General features: G+C 37.6%; 2 protein-coding genes across 2 annotated transcripts; both read left to right on the forward strand.

The window, feature by feature from the left end:
• The first annotated feature begins 3,790 nt into the window (after positions 1-3,790).
• Positions 3,791-5,209, forward strand: LOC122298761 (UPF0481 protein At3g47200-like). The gene has a single exon (XM_043108622.1). It carries the CDS (start codon positions 3,791-3,793, stop codon positions 5,207-5,209), a length of 1,419 nt encoding a protein of 472 aa, XP_042964556.1.
• Positions 5,210-10,516: 5,307 nt separating this feature from the next.
• Positions 10,517-14,174, forward strand: LOC122298762. Its single transcript, XM_043108623.1, has 3 exons — positions 10,517-13,083; positions 13,200-13,287; positions 13,377-14,174. Exons 1-3 carry the CDS (start codon positions 10,517-10,519, stop codon positions 14,172-14,174), a joined length of 3,453 nt encoding a protein of 1,150 aa, XP_042964557.1.
• Positions 14,175-15,486: the final 1,312 nt, after the last annotated feature.

The raw sequence follows: 15,486 nt of genomic DNA on the forward strand, positions 1-15,486 counted from the left end.
GGTTGCAGTCCCTTCATCACTCGTGTCCGGCGCAGCAACATCCTCACACCTTCCGGAAGGTCCACTTGCTATTGTCACGTTCTCCTCAGGTAATTTCGGACCCCCTGTTTCTTTCCCTCATGATTCTTTTCATGCTGTAGATCCCAATATTTCTAATCCGAATCCATCTTTAGATGAAAATAGGAATGTTTCTCCATTAAATCTACCCACATCTTCTCCTATTTTATCTATGGATACAAACCTAGGTTCAGATTCTAATCCCTCCAATTCGAATTTCACAAACCCTCCCCAAACAAATAATCCCCCCCAACATACTCACAACATGACCACACGATCAATGAATCAAATTTTCAAACCTAAACAACTCCATACAGTGTCCAAATACCCTCTTCCCCAGACCATAGAACCAACGAGTGTGAGCCAAGCCATTTCTCAACCTCACTGGCGTGAAGCCATGTCTACTGAGCTTACTGCTCTAATGAAACATGGGACTTGGGACCTAGTTTTACCACCTTCAAACTGTCAACCTGTGGGCTGTAAGTGGGTTTTCCGAGTAAAAAGGAAAGCTGATGGGTCAGTGGACAGATTCAAAGCCCGTCTAGTTGCTAAGGGTTATAATCAACGTCCTGGTGTTGATTACAAAGAAACCTTCAGTCCTGTGGTTAAACCAGCAACTATTATGGGCTGAAAAAGGCATGGCCCAACCCCCGGGGTTCAAGGATTTGTCCAAACCTCACCATGTTTGTAGACTGAAAAAGGCAATTTATGGGCTTAAACAAGCCCCACGGGCTTGGTACACAGCACTCAAAAATGCCATTCTTCAACTGGGTTTTCACAATTCCAAGGCTGACTCTTCTCTTTTTATTTACAGCCACGGCTCCAACCTATGTTATTTCCTAGTCTATGTTGATGATCTTGTTATTACTGGAAATAACTCAATTCTTGTGGCCAATATTATAAAGCAACTGGGTGATATGTTCTCTCTCAAGGATATGGGCTATCTTAATTTTTTCTTGGGGATTGAGCTAATTCCTACTCGGGCTGGGTTATTTCTCTCACAACATAAATATGTTCGTGAACTTTTAGACAACACCAGTATGAGTAGTGCAAAAGATGTTTCAACACCTCTTTCTACAACACAATCTCTTCAATTAATTGATGGTACTGCTGCTGTGGACAGCTCTGAGTTTCGTAGAGTCATTGGCAGCCTTCAATATCTTTCTTTGACACGTCCAGACATCTCTTTTGCAGTCAACAAACTTTCTCAATTTATGCACAAGCCAACTACAAATCATTGGACAGCAACAAAACGACTTCTCCGCTACTTAAAACAAACCATTTTCTATGGTATTCAGATCCACAAAGCTGGCTCTCCTGTCTTAAGGACATACTCCGATGCCGACTGGGCTGGCAATATGGATGACCGTATGTCAACCTCTGCATATATCAGTTTTTTGGGACCTAATCCCATCTCTTGGAGCTCAAAGAAACAAAGGGCTGTTGCACGCTCCTCAACAGAGGCTGAATACCGAGCACTAGCTAATGCGGCTTCCGAGACAATGTGGCTGTCCACTCTTTTCAAGGAGCTAGCTTTTTCAGTCAAAGAATCTCCCCAACTGCTTTGTGATAATCTAGGAGCCACTCATCTCAGCTTTAACCCAGTCAATCATTCACGTATGAAGCATATTCAGATCGATCTTCATTTTGTGCGTGACTTAGTGCAAAAAGGAAGCCTCCAAGTTAAACATGTGCATACTTAGGATCAATTGGCTGATCTGTTAACAAAGCCACTGTCAAAACAGCGCACAGAATTGCCACGTACCAAGATTGGTCTTGCCGATGGAAGCTCAATCTTGCGGGGGCATATAAGGGAAGCATGTGTGGATTCCATTCAAACCAAAACAGAGCATATATAGCCGAAAATCATGCTCAATATTCTGTCATTAATTCTATATTTGGAGAATGATTCTAAGGCTGAATTCTAGGATTGTATATTGTAACAGTAGCTTAGTTTTAGCCTTACGGTTTACATGTTTCCTAAATTAGTTTTCCAATACTCTGTATATATTTTTGAACTTCTATCAATGAAATGTGTGAGAAAATTATTCATTGAAAATCACGGTAATACTTACCTCTTTACAGTTTTTATCCTCTTTTACTATGCCTCTTATAAAGGATATTCAGATTGGTTCTGGCTTGGTTTTTCTCAATATTGCATTTTTGTACGTCTTGGTCTTTTGAAGCCACCACACTAGTTATTTGACATTTTCATGGAAACTTTTTGTTTTTCTTATAAAGATTTCATGGGCAGTGCATTTGAGATTTTGTGATTTTTTAATTATTTTTAGATGATAGTTGATGGGTATTTTTCTGTTGCATCAATAATTGCAGGGTTCTGTATAGGCATCCATGGGGAAAATACAAGGGGGATTGTTAGTTTTCCAGATATTTCTAGGAAGGTAGTCAAGTCATGTAAAACAGAGTAAACTGCAATTATTTTAGATTTCTAGGTCTTATTCGTGTGTTCAACTGGAAAACTGTTGTTTACTTAATGAAGATGAACGAAGTTGTATGGAGTTGTATTGTTGGCATCCTATGGTGATGATATCTCTCTCTATCCCTTCATGTTCTCTCTTTCTAATATCTCAAGGATCATTTTTTTACATCTATAATTTCTTTCCTTTTCTTTTTTTAAATGGTTTGGCTTGTTACTAAGTCCTTTGTTATGATCGGCTTATTTATTGGAGTTATCTGGTTCTTGATTTTCCTTTTAAATTTATATTTATTGTTAGGTTTGGACAGCTTGGGTCTCATCCGGTGCAATGGAAGTTTGTGAACTTCAAACACATCAGTTGGAGATTTGGAAGTTTGTGAACTTTTGTGGGGAAATCTACAGGCACCGTTGAGGGTTCCCTTGTCCGAGTTTTTCTTAGGGATCCTGTGAAAGATGATAATGTTTGGAATGCTACTTCACACTTTTCCAATTTAATATAATTTTTAATAATAATCCGAGTTTTGTTATATACAAGCAAAGTCGTGTACTAATCTATGTATCAATATTGATTCATTCATACTTAAAATTTAAATTAATAATATTTTTAATAAAATATACTTTTTAACCAATTACATTGAACTGGTGTGCAAATTAGTGTATAATTAGATTTTTTTAAAAAAATAAATTTTATTACATACAAGCAAAAAACGGATATCCGAATTTTGCTACCCACAATCATGAATTTTTCAATTGTTTTTTTTAAAAAATATTAAACATAAAGACTATAAAAGAAGGCTTTAAAAGTTTTATGAAAAAACTGGAATCCGGTATAAAAAATTAGAATCCTGTATAAAATATTAATGACGCGGCTACCATGCCACCTATGTCGTATGCCGACCAGTTGGTTGTTTTTTTTTTTTTTTTTTAATTTTCTTTTTATATTTTTTAATATATTTAAATATATTTAAAAAGTAAAAAAATATACTACTACATTTAAAATTATTTTCTTAATCATTAAATAAAAGAATATATATATTTTGACATGTGGTCAAACTCAGGCAGCACAGTAGTTTTTTCCAAATATTAAACATAAAGGCTATAAAACACGGATATCCGAATCTAGATCTGATATCCGCCCAGATTCATAACTAGATTTATTCGGAAGATATCCGCCTGATTTTAAAAAGCCGGATCCGGATGTTCTCAGATATCCAGATCCGGATCCAGTTGTAGGCCCTATCCTGTACAATAAAGCAGTGAACGGCATTCATAGTTTTTGCAACGCCAACATTCACCATGGAAATTAGAATTTCTCACAGAGGAGAATCCAGTCGCCCCAATTATCAGAAGCCGATACGGGAGTTCACGCATGAGGACCTCCTCAACATGGCCATCGAGCAGGTAGAGAAATATTCCGAAGAAGCCAACAAGTTACAATTAGAAGCCTACCTTGGAATCACTAGGAGCATCTACAGAGTCCTCCCGAGGCTCAAGGAAATCAATGGCAGCTCGTACGAGCCCAATATGGTCTCCATCGGGCCCTACTACTACAACCTCCGTGATGAAAAGTTCAAGATGGCCGAAGATTACAAGAGGAAGTGCTTAGGCTCCATGCTGGTTAAGGCAAAAGAGCCACACACCCAGCATTATACCTATTATGACTGCTTCCAAAGAATAAGCGAACTTGAAGTGGATATCAGAAAGTGTTATTCTGAAGAGTTCGAAGTCGCAGGTATTGATTTTATTGAAATGATGATTGTTGATGCTTGTTTTATAATAGAAATCATTGATATGTTTGGACCGAGGAAAGAAGTCGACTCCAGCGAATCTCTTGCAGCCTTGGGGTGGATGGTACCGTATTTCTACAGGGACTTTCTCCTGCTTGAGAATCAGATCCCTTTTTTCGTTCTGCAAGAGATATATCAGATTACCCGTGACCCTCGTGTCAATCCTGACCATGGCATTGATAGACGAAATCTGATATATGCTGCTTTGGAATTCTTTAAGAACGGAATGAAAAGATTCGATTTAGACATTTTCCGTTTCACTTCAATGAACGCAACGGAAAATGATCCGCCCTTTCATTTGCTGGACTTGGTTCCGGGTAGTTTAACGCCATTCGACAAGCAACAGGGACCAGAATTCCCTACAGAGACTACATTCATTCACTGCGTCTCAAAGCTCCGGCTAGCGGGGATTAAGGTCAGTCCAGTCAAAGCTGACAGTTTCTTAGAAGTGAAATTCAAGAAAGGTGTGATTGAGATGCCAAACATAGCCATCAACGACTTGATGAGATGTCTGTTGCTGAACTGTGTGGCATTCGAGCAGTGCCACAAGAGATGCAAGAACTACTTCACTGTTTACTCTACTTTTTTGGACTGCCTGGTGAACACCAGCGAGGACATCGAGTACCTTCGCGAGCGCAATGTCATTGACAATTACCTTGGCGACGACTCCGAGGCTGCGGACTTCATCAACCGTGCGGGCAAGGATTTGGTACTCAATGCTGATAACGGCTTCTATTTGGGGAAATTGTTCAAGGATGTGGACAAGCATTATCAGAATAGGTGGAAGTGGAAGGAGGCGAGCTTCAAGCGGGAGTATTTTGACAAGCCGTGGTTGATTCTGTCGGCAGCGGGTGGCATTTTACTAGTAGCGGCTACGTCATTCCAGGCCGTAATGGCCTTCTTAAGTTACAAGTATAAAAATTGCTAGCCTAGCTACCAATTAGGTGATTAATAAGGTGATAATTAGTTAATTCTCTCGAGTATTATGATCACTCGATATCGTGGTTTTAGAAAGTTTGATCAATCGCTACGTACTTTTAGCGATGTGATATGAGTCGACTTTGGTTTGATGGGGCGTTTGGCATTTATTATTTCTTATATGAAATTATTATTTAGTTTTTATTTTCGACTTTTCAAATAGTCCACAAAATCCATATATCATTATATATATAATGAAGGTAGAAATTTGGATATGCATAAGCAGCTAGCCAATCAAACTCGAGAAGAGAAACACAAAACCAACTCAATAGGACCAAACATCATTTTAAGACAAAAAAAAAAAAAAATTACTGATCTAGAATTAATATTGTTTCTTTTAACATAGTTTCAAAAAAAATAGATTGTAGGATAAATGTATTTGATTTTTTTAGCAATTCTTTAACTATAGGAAGATGACTTTAGCTTGGTCGGATGTTTTCTTTTTCTAACTTATTTATGAGATTCAATATTTTGTTAAGTCGGTCTGACTTTGCGTGACAAATCAAACATGATTCAAAGAAATTTTGTGCTCATGATAAATTCAAGGAAATCATCCCTTATTTGTCTGTCTCTTTTTATTCTACTCTCCTCTCATTGTTTTATTTTATTTATTTTTTCTTGCTTTGAATTTCATTACATATCCGGTTATGTCAATTGAGTGAACACAGCCAGTATCTCGAACACTCTTTTTAAATATTCACAAATGGGGAGAAAATAATACCTTGTTTGTTTGTCTTTTCTCAAATCTAATCAATTATTCGAGGGCATACGGTATGAGTGGAGACCAACTCATTGAGAGGAAGTTTGGTCCACATGCATGCGAGTGTTAAGATAAGCGGTGATTTCATACTTTTTAACTCGACACAGGTATGGTTCTACTTCTATGATTTGGTTTGCTAGAATGGTCTTATTTCCTTGTTTTTCCCTCTTTAGAAAATGAAAAGACATAATCTTTTATCTATCAGTTGGAACAAACTTTGGTCATTGATCATTTATTGATTGGTGATGAGATTTGGATTATGTTTCTGGATTGAATCTCTACATATCAAACATTTCACTAAGGGAAGACCTGTCAGTAATGTTAAAGCATTGTTGATACTTTCAAAAAAGTGATCATTGCTTGGAGATGATAGTTGTTCATGTAAAATGTTTTAAATTCTACTGTCTTGATGTAGAGTAGCTAGCCAAAAGTTACAATTATCCTACTCATATATAGCTTTTTCAAAAGGACTGTCCTAATGAGATGGCCTACCACCAAAAGAAAGGGAAACCTTGTGGACATTTCCTTTAAAAATGAGAGATGACACTCTAGGTTTTAGTTGGTTATGACGTAAATTGTGAATTTGAATAGTTTATAGTGCAATTTATAAAGAAAAATAGCACTTCGATGCAAATAATTAAATGTTTATTCAGTGATAGTTTTGAGAATTTTTGACAAAACAAATAGTAACATCTATGGACCGATTCTGTATAAAATTAGGTAATATTTCTATATTTCCCAAAAATTAAAAGAAACAAAAAACAATGCTATTAAAAAATTAATTAATTTTTTAAGTGGTTTCTATATTTACTAATTTTTTCAAGAGGGGTAGTATGCTGCGTTTGCACAATCCATGATTATAATTTATGTTTTAAAAAGCATGTTTTCTTGTTTTCTGAATTTATGTCTTTATTTGGGATGTTATATAAATAGGTTTTAATCCTCTTTACTCCATCAAAGTTTGCCAAATTTCTCATCACTAATATAAAAACAGAGATAGATAAGGAAATAAAATTTAGAGATCAACACAGTACTAATATTGAAACTAATACCACTACAACAAAACTACCCTTTACCAACTATTTTTTGTTCGATATAAAAGAAATTGACGCAAGTAGTCGTTTTTTACAACGACCCAAAAGTCGCTGCAGACACTTTATTCCCAAACCAACCGAGTTGTTTAAGATGTATGTTGCGTCGGAATATTGTTTTTCTTATGACGACTTTGTGCGTTGCTGATTAACACAAGCTTTGCCACGCAAGAGATTTTCGTCGGGTTATAGCATAAGAGTGCCAAGCAAGAAAAAGTGGTTATTTTCCCCAGCTTTGGACGCGCGAGGACCCTCTGCACTTCCACCCCTTTCCCCAACAGACTCCGGCCACAGCAGTTGCATGCAAGCAAATCCGTTCCCAGTAACCTCGCACGGCGCCAACTCCATTGTCCTTGCAACCGCCCCATTTTTCGAGTCCCAAACATTTGGCCTTCACTCGCGGCAACCCTAGTGGTCAGACGATCTTCTCTCCGATTGAAATCTCCACAATCGGTGCCCTCCATTTCCACCTTCCCGTACAAATTGAAGCTGCGTCCCTCCATTTCGAGAAATTTCTAAGATTTTGGGCAGAATAGCTAATCAAACCGAGGCTCCAGGTAATCTATTGTTGCCTTTGCATTTTTCTTCCCCCCCTTAATGAGTTTGTTGCATAACGCCAGAGTTAGGGGATCCTTTTTTCTTGCTTGTACTTTGATCCCGATTTCCCAGAATTTTTAGTGCCGCTTGTTCCTCTATTTTGCATTCATTGTTGTTGTTCTGTCTCTGCTGTTTGAGCTACGAGAATCAGAGTGTATTAGATTATTTTTTGCCGTAATGCACCACATGATGCATGCAAAGCTGGCACGCAACTCTAATAAATAAACGAGTCCAAAAGGTTTTCCAGTTTCCCCTCTAGAAAGAGCTCAATATTCATCTCCGGCCTCTTTTGAGTTCTTTTCAGATCATCGATCTCCCTAGCTCTGTCCTAGCTAGCAACCATGACTTTGAGACATTCATCTTTAACTATCTATATAATACAGCATATCATTGATATAATACAGCATATCACTGCATGTATAATACAGGGTTCTTGGGAATGCTTTTACTGATATATGTGGAAGTAGTACGTACCACACGTAATATATTCAATTAATAAGTAGTACGTACTTCGATGATCTATACTTTAATAAGCACTAGTCTAGCTAGCTTGTACGAGATCATACATATTGGTAAAAAGTGACATGATTTTTCTAATAGATACACAAAAATTAACGTTGTCATGTCCCGGGCCACTTTATGATCATGATCATACGCTTCATGTACACTCCTGCATGCACATGCATCGAAAGCCAATATTATGTCTTTCCTAGCTAAATATTACTATAAAATATTTTAAGTTCTTTTTATATAAAATACTTGAGCACTATATATATATATAAACCTATGGCTATATATGAAACAATATATATAATTCAAGTATATAATATATATATATATATATATGTTACTTGAGATTTTTCTCTGCATGAAGAATTTGATCTAGTGCCTAGCTAATTGGGAGCCATATATAAATTATGACTAGTCTCGATCGGTTTCGCAGCTGATCATTGCATTCAAGTATTTAAAGCACATGTCCACCATGAATTTCAGTTGTTAATATATATAGTTTGAAACTTGAGGTACTTAAATTTCTAAGGTTGATTAAGGTCGGTCGATAATCAAAACATGATATTCTATATATACCCTATATATATATAGGCAGTATGTAGTACTGACCGAATAGTTTTTCAATGACCTACTTATAATTAATTGCAGTATGCGTATACGTTTAATTTAATTAAGAATAAATCCAGTTAATTTGACCAAATCGGCCTGTAGGTGCAGAGACTACTGATTAAATTGACCAAAACTTTTGCAATATAAGTGAAGATCATTGAAACACATGCTTCTAGCCAAGCTACCTGGGAGAATTGTTTGATCAATGAACATGACCTTCACTGCATATTGATCAAAAAGTTTGGGCTACCATGGGGAAGTTAAACAACTAAATTGTTTATTAAATCCAAGTCCTATGGCCACTTTATTGCAGCTTGTGGGCTTCCATAATACCGCTTATATTTATTACTTCAGTTAATTAGGTTGGGAATGCCAGTATAATGAATGTCGAAATCCATACCATTAGAGGGTTGTGCAAATTTACTGCACAATGTCCTTTTGCTTTAGAAGCTTCAAGCAAAAAAAAGCACTAAGAAATAATTATTTTTGCCCTACTGTGATCATTCCTTTTTAAGTGTTTTCTTAAAGATTATATGCAAGGGGCATGTTCATTAGATGTCCCCAACACGAAATTATTTGGAAACCATTGTAAAATTGAGAGAATGAGAGCACAAAATATATCTTTATGTGCTTAAAGTATAACATAAAAAAACTCACACTGCATGTATAAGGAATATCAGTTTTTTAGCATCTATTCATTTGTAATCCATGCTAAATTTAACTTAGACAGATTCACATATTGTCTTGGGTTTTTTAATGTATAGCATTGTCATAGTTTCTTCAATGATATTGCGATCCTTCATCCATGATCAAGAGAAAACCTGTATTTATAGTTCTTAATATTTTCTAACTTTGTGTTGATGAAGAGTTCAATACAATTCTGATATTCCTTATGCAATAGGCGTAATACCAAAAACCTTAGCCTTACTAGCTTTCAAAATACTGAAAGTCGTTGGACAGGTAATATACGTTACAGTATTGAAACTGTATCACTTACTCCAGTTGAAAACTAAATGGGAGACTCATCGTGAATATAAAATACACTCTTTTGACTCTTTCTTTGTGAAAATTAACTAAAAATTGGTAGTATTGTCACTCCTTACTGTCGATATTACGGTTCAACCATTAATATTTTCTGTTTTGTTCTTTTATTCTTTGCCCATTTCTTCTAGCTACGATACATGCATGATCCCGATTTTGTTGGCACAAGTTTATTTGCATGATCTAATCGTTTATTGGAAGATATTTCAGGTTCATCAATCGTGATCAATCCTTACCTTATAATATGACGTCCATAGCATGATCAAATATATTATGTGGTAAGTCTGCTATGAATTGTTCCATCAGCTGTTTACATGCTGTAATGATTTGTCTATTTATTTATAAATATGCCATGTTTCCAACAGTTCAATGTTGTTTAATTATTATGTGAATCAGAATTATATTTAGCATATTTGTTTATTGATAAATGCTTAGAAACACATGGTTGATGGTTTTTACTTTGCAATTACAATTACTGCATGCATGCTTCATTATGACATGATTGGTAACTACCTAGCACACTTGTACAATATATTATTTGCCTTTAATTTTTCAGTCATTTGGTACTCATTGCATGGTGTGATTCTTCTCCCTATTTCGTGCGTTGAAATCTTTAGATAAACTAATTATGTCGTATAACCCGTTTTAGATGGATAGGAGTTGGATGAACTTGCCCGATAGACTTCGAAGTCCTGCATATGCCGAAGGGGTGAACCACTTCCTCACACTAGCACGAAGCCATGCTATGGGAAGTGACCGAATCCGGTGTCCTTGTCGGCTATGCTCTAATAATTTATTCTTGCCTTTCAGAGAGGTGGAGACTCACCTGTTCATTAAAGGGTTCAACCCTACTTACACCCAATGGATATTTCATGGGGAGGAGGAAACTCGCCCTTTGATTGATGTCGATTCCGATCCCGATCTCACTGATGAGGATGAATACATCGATGACATGGACCATATGTTAGATGACGTATGGGCAGGGACATTCCATAATGTCCCTCAAGGTAGCCAAGGTGACGCTATTCCAACAACTTCACACCCCTCCGTACCAGAAACTTCATGTAAACCTTCTTTTGATCAGCTACTAGAGGATGCCCGACGTCCACTTTTTACGGGGTGTACAAAATTTAGCAAACTCTCATTCGTTGTCAAGTTGCTACACATCAAAACCCTTGGTGGTTGGTCAATTAAGTCATTTGACCAGTTGCTTAACTTGTTGCGGGCTGCCTTTCCTGATGCTGCATGCCCATCGTCATATGAAGAAGCACGGTCATTGGAGAGAGGGTTGGGGTTCAAGTACCACAAAATTCATGCATGCCCAAACGACTGTATATTATTCTGGAAGGAAAATGCTGATAAGAATGAATGTCCCGTTTGTAAGGCTTCAAGGTGGATGTCAACTACACATGGGACACGAGTTATTCCTCAAAAGGTGTTGTGTCATTTCCCGTTGGTTCCAAGACTGCAGCGGTTATATATGTCTACAAAGATATCCACTGATATGCGATGGCATAAAGACCAACGAGTCACAACTGATACCATTATGAGGCATCCAGCAGACTCTGAGTCTTGGAAGACATTTGATAAAGACCATAGTTGGTTTGCTGGGGACGCTCGCAATGTGAGGCTCGGTTTGGCCAGTGACGATTTCAACCCCTTCAACAATTTAGCAAAACCGTATAGCATTTGGCCAGTTATCCTCGTGCCGTATAACTTGCCTCCTTGGTCATGCATGAAAGACCAATTCTTCATGACATCCCTACTTATTCCTGGTCCTAAATCACCAGGTAATGACATTGACGTTTACTTGCAGCCATTGGTTGATGAATTGGTTGAACTTTGGGAGCATGGGGTGCCTACATATGATGCCTCCACTAAAGGGACGTTTACGTTGCATGTTGCTTTGATGTGGACAATCAATGATTTCCCTGCCTACGGTAATCTCTCTGGGTGGTCAACTAAAGGAAAATTGGCATGTCCTTCTTGTAATGCCAATATAGAATCAAATTGGTTGAACTTTGGGAGGAAACAGTGTTATATGGGACACCGTCGATTCTTACCGCCAGACCACATATGGAGATCGAAGAAAGGGTTGTTTAATGGTAAAGAAGATCACCGTATTCCACCAAGGGTGTTATCTGGATCAGACATTGTCAGTCAACTACATATGGTTGGGGATGTGCAATTTGGTAAATCCCGTAGAAAGAGAAAACGCACTTCGGAAGAGTTGAATTGGACAAAGATTAGCATATTCTTCAAGTTACCTTATTGGTCAACTCTTTTGATTCGGCACAATTTGGATGTTATGCATATTGAAAAGAACATTTGTGATAACATCTTTGGTACTTTATTGAACATTCCTGGCAAAACCAAAGATAACATCAATGCACGACGTGACCTGGAGATTTTGGGTATGCGGAAGGAATTACATTTGAGGCATGCAGGTGAGAAGTTTACGCTGCCACCTGCAATGTACACACTCCACGGAGATGAAAGGAATAAATTTTGTGAATGGTTGGCGGAGGTTAAGTTCCCTGATGGGTTTGCTTCCAATATTGCCCGTTGTGTTTCCGTACGTGATTGCAAAATATCAGGGTTTAAAAGCCATGATTGTCATGTTTTCTTGCAACGCCTACTTCCTATCGCAGTTGGGGGGTTCTTACGACCTGACATTGCCTTGGCTTTGACTGAGCTCAGCAGTTTCTTCAAAAAGTTGTGTTCCCGAACTTTTGATATAACTCACCTATCCCAGCTTCAAAGTGATATTGTCATCATCCTATGTAAGTTGGAGATGATATTCCCTCCATCCTTTTTTGACGTAATGATCCACCTAGCTATTCATTTACCCCGTGAGGCTATACTTGGGGGTCCAGTACAATATAGATGGATGTATCCATTTGAGAGGTATCTCGGCAAATTCAAGCGGTATGTCAAGAATAAAGCACGACCAGAAGGTTCAATAGCTGAAGCATATATTCACCTTGAATGCCTAACTTTTTGCTCAATGTACCTTCAAGACGTTGAGACGAAGTTCACTCGAGTTGATCGCAACATTGATGGCGGAGGAGAGGACACCATAGATGGTTTCTCAATTTTCAATCAACATGTTCGTCCCTTGGGCGTAGCATCTAATGTGAAATTAGATGATAAACTCCTTAGCTCAGCTCGATGGTACATTCTTAACAACTGCGTAGAGATTCAACCCTACATAGAGTATGCATCCTTCATATATTTCAAACAGTTACTTATGTTTTCCAATCACAGATTTGGGTAATTTTGTGTTATGTCCCCATGGTTTTTACATACATGGCCTTGGGTTTTGTGTGCAGTGAGCACTACGAGAAGTGTAAGTTGCATACGCCAAATTCTTGTGATCGCATGCACAAGAATGAGTTTCCAACTTGGTTCAAGAAACGTGTAAGGCCAAAATCCATTAAATACTTAGATATTTCCCCCACTAATACCGAACTCCTAACATGCTGAGGCGGTTCACCTTATCCTGGCAGGTTCAAGACCAACGTATAGTCAACCCGCAAGATGTTTCCGCAGATCTATATGCATTAGCTTGCGGTCCTGACCTTTGGGTTGCAACATATTCTGCTTGCATTATAAATGGGAAAAGGTTCCATTCAAAACAACGTGAACCATGGCGACGGACACAAAATTCTGGTGTTGTTGTAAAGGGGGAAAATTTGCCTAATAATCTAGACTTCTATGGTGTTATAAATGAAGTCCTGGAGTTACGCTATATGGGAGGGTGTCACGTTTACTTGTTCAGTTGTGATTGGTTTGACGTTAGTGATCAAAGACGGGGGGTCCGAGTGGACGTCTATATGACTAGTGTCAACATGTCACGCACTTGGTATAAAGACGAGCCATTTGTGTTGGCATGCCAAGCTTCCCAATGTTATTATGTAAAAGATTTACGGTTGAAAGGGAATTGGTATGTTGTTCAGAAGTTCACAAATAGGAATGTTTACGACAGTCCACCAATACCGAGGGCATTAGATGATAATGATGTCAAATCAAGTGACGATGATGCCTATCAAGATGATGTTCCATCATATGAGTATGCTCCTATGCATTGTGATGATGATCCAGTCATAACTCCACTAAGTAGGACTGATATAGAACCTATAAGTATTGATGCCCCAGAAGCTATGCATTTGGGCCGTGACGATCAGAATACCAGAGATCTCATCAACAATGAGGCCTTTGCTTACGCTTCAGAAGATGGTTATGGCGATGGGGAATATTCAGACGAGGAATATTTCTCGACAGATGAAGAGTCAATGTCGAATTAGACCACTAAATGTGCTTTGTATATAAGGTAAATGAATTCATATTATTTGACTACTGGACTTCAATGGCCATAACCTTTACTACTAATATGTCATCATCTTACTTATTAGTGATAGCTATTCTATAATAAATGCATTATCCTGTACTGTGCGATTTATTGATGGCTGTAGTGTAATGAAAATATTCTTGTGCAGGGCGCTTTAATATCTACTTGGGGCAACTTGGGTAGTAAGTGGCCAAATGGCCGTTATTTATTGCTTGCTTGTGTTGCTGGAGTCTTTGTGTTGATTCTAGCCAAACATCATAACACATGTACTAACCATGGTTATGGATGTGTGCTGTTACTGCAGGTGATAAAATGAACTAAGCTGTATCACCTGAGCCTTCTGTTGTAGCTAAATGTTAGCTGGTCAAAGTCGACTACTAAGTCTATGCTATAGTGCATGTGATGTACTACTAATAAACTAACCATGTGCAACTTGAATGAGATGCGTCTGAAGAGTAAAAATCGTATTTTTTACTGCATCCATAATTATGTCCAAAATTAAGTAATGCATGAAGTTATAAGTAGAGAGAAAATGTGGACATTGTGTAGCAACCATTAGTAATGTGGAGATGCAGTAGGAGCATGGAGAAAATGCAAACTGAAGCTCATTTTTATAACTTATTGCTTGGTATCTTAATATTAGAATAAAATGCAGTCCATATAGACAACATGCACAATTACAATTGCTCATATTAATGATACTTCTAGTGCCATACACATAACTGAACTGCATGAGTATTTTACATGGGCAGTACATTACAATTGAGTTATCCCAATAGAGCTAGCCTGGGTATTCACCGTCGATATATTGGAAGATTTTCTTGATAAATTAACTTGTAATGAGATGATCACTTAATGCATGGTATAAATATAGTGGAACTTGCCCGTTATTTTTAGCTCCATATAAGGACCAGAATTGAGTTGACAGAGTCTGTAGGTGAAATCTTGTCCAATAATGAAAAAGAATCCAAAGCAAGAATAAACTAATTCGTTGAAATGGCTGTGTTGCACTTTCCAATTGGCAGATGACCATAGACAATTGGAAAGCGAGGTAAGTAATATAGATATAATTACTATATTGTATGCAAGGGGAGACAAGCATAGATTAAAATAATTGGACTCATTTGGGCCAATATAAGGGAGTTCTTAAATAATTACTAAAATGTGCTTCAACTGACGAAAGTTGGTGATAAGGAAAAACCTGGGTATTCAAAGGTAACATGCTGATAACAGGCACCCAGACAGAGAAGCTGCACTAAAGGTTCTAG

Source organism: Carya illinoinensis, chromosome 16 (genome assembly GCF_018687715.1).
Source record: "Carya illinoinensis cultivar Pawnee chromosome 16, C.illinoinensisPawnee_v1, whole genome shotgun sequence".
Lineage (NCBI taxonomy): Eukaryota > Viridiplantae > Streptophyta > Magnoliopsida > Fagales > Juglandaceae > Carya > Carya illinoinensis.

What these genes read in the sequence shown, in the direction of transcription:
- LOC122298761 (XM_043108622.1), top strand. Translation starts at nt 3,791, where the DNA reads ATGGAAATTAGAATTTCTCACAGAGGAGAATCCAGTCGCCCCAATTAT.
- LOC122298762 (XM_043108623.1), top strand. Translation starts at nt 10,517, where the DNA reads ATGGATAGGAGTTGGATGAACTTGCCCGATAGACTTCGAAGTCCTGCA. An exon ending in GAGATTCAACCCTACATAGA is followed by an intron (nt 13,084 to 13,199) that starts GTATGCATCCTT and finishes TTTTGTGTGCAG; the next exon opens with TGAGCACTACGAGAAGTGTA. An exon ending in CAACTTGGTTCAAGAAACGT is followed by an intron (nt 13,288 to 13,376) that starts GTAAGGCCAAAA and finishes TTATCCTGGCAG; the next exon opens with GTTCAAGACCAACGTATAGT.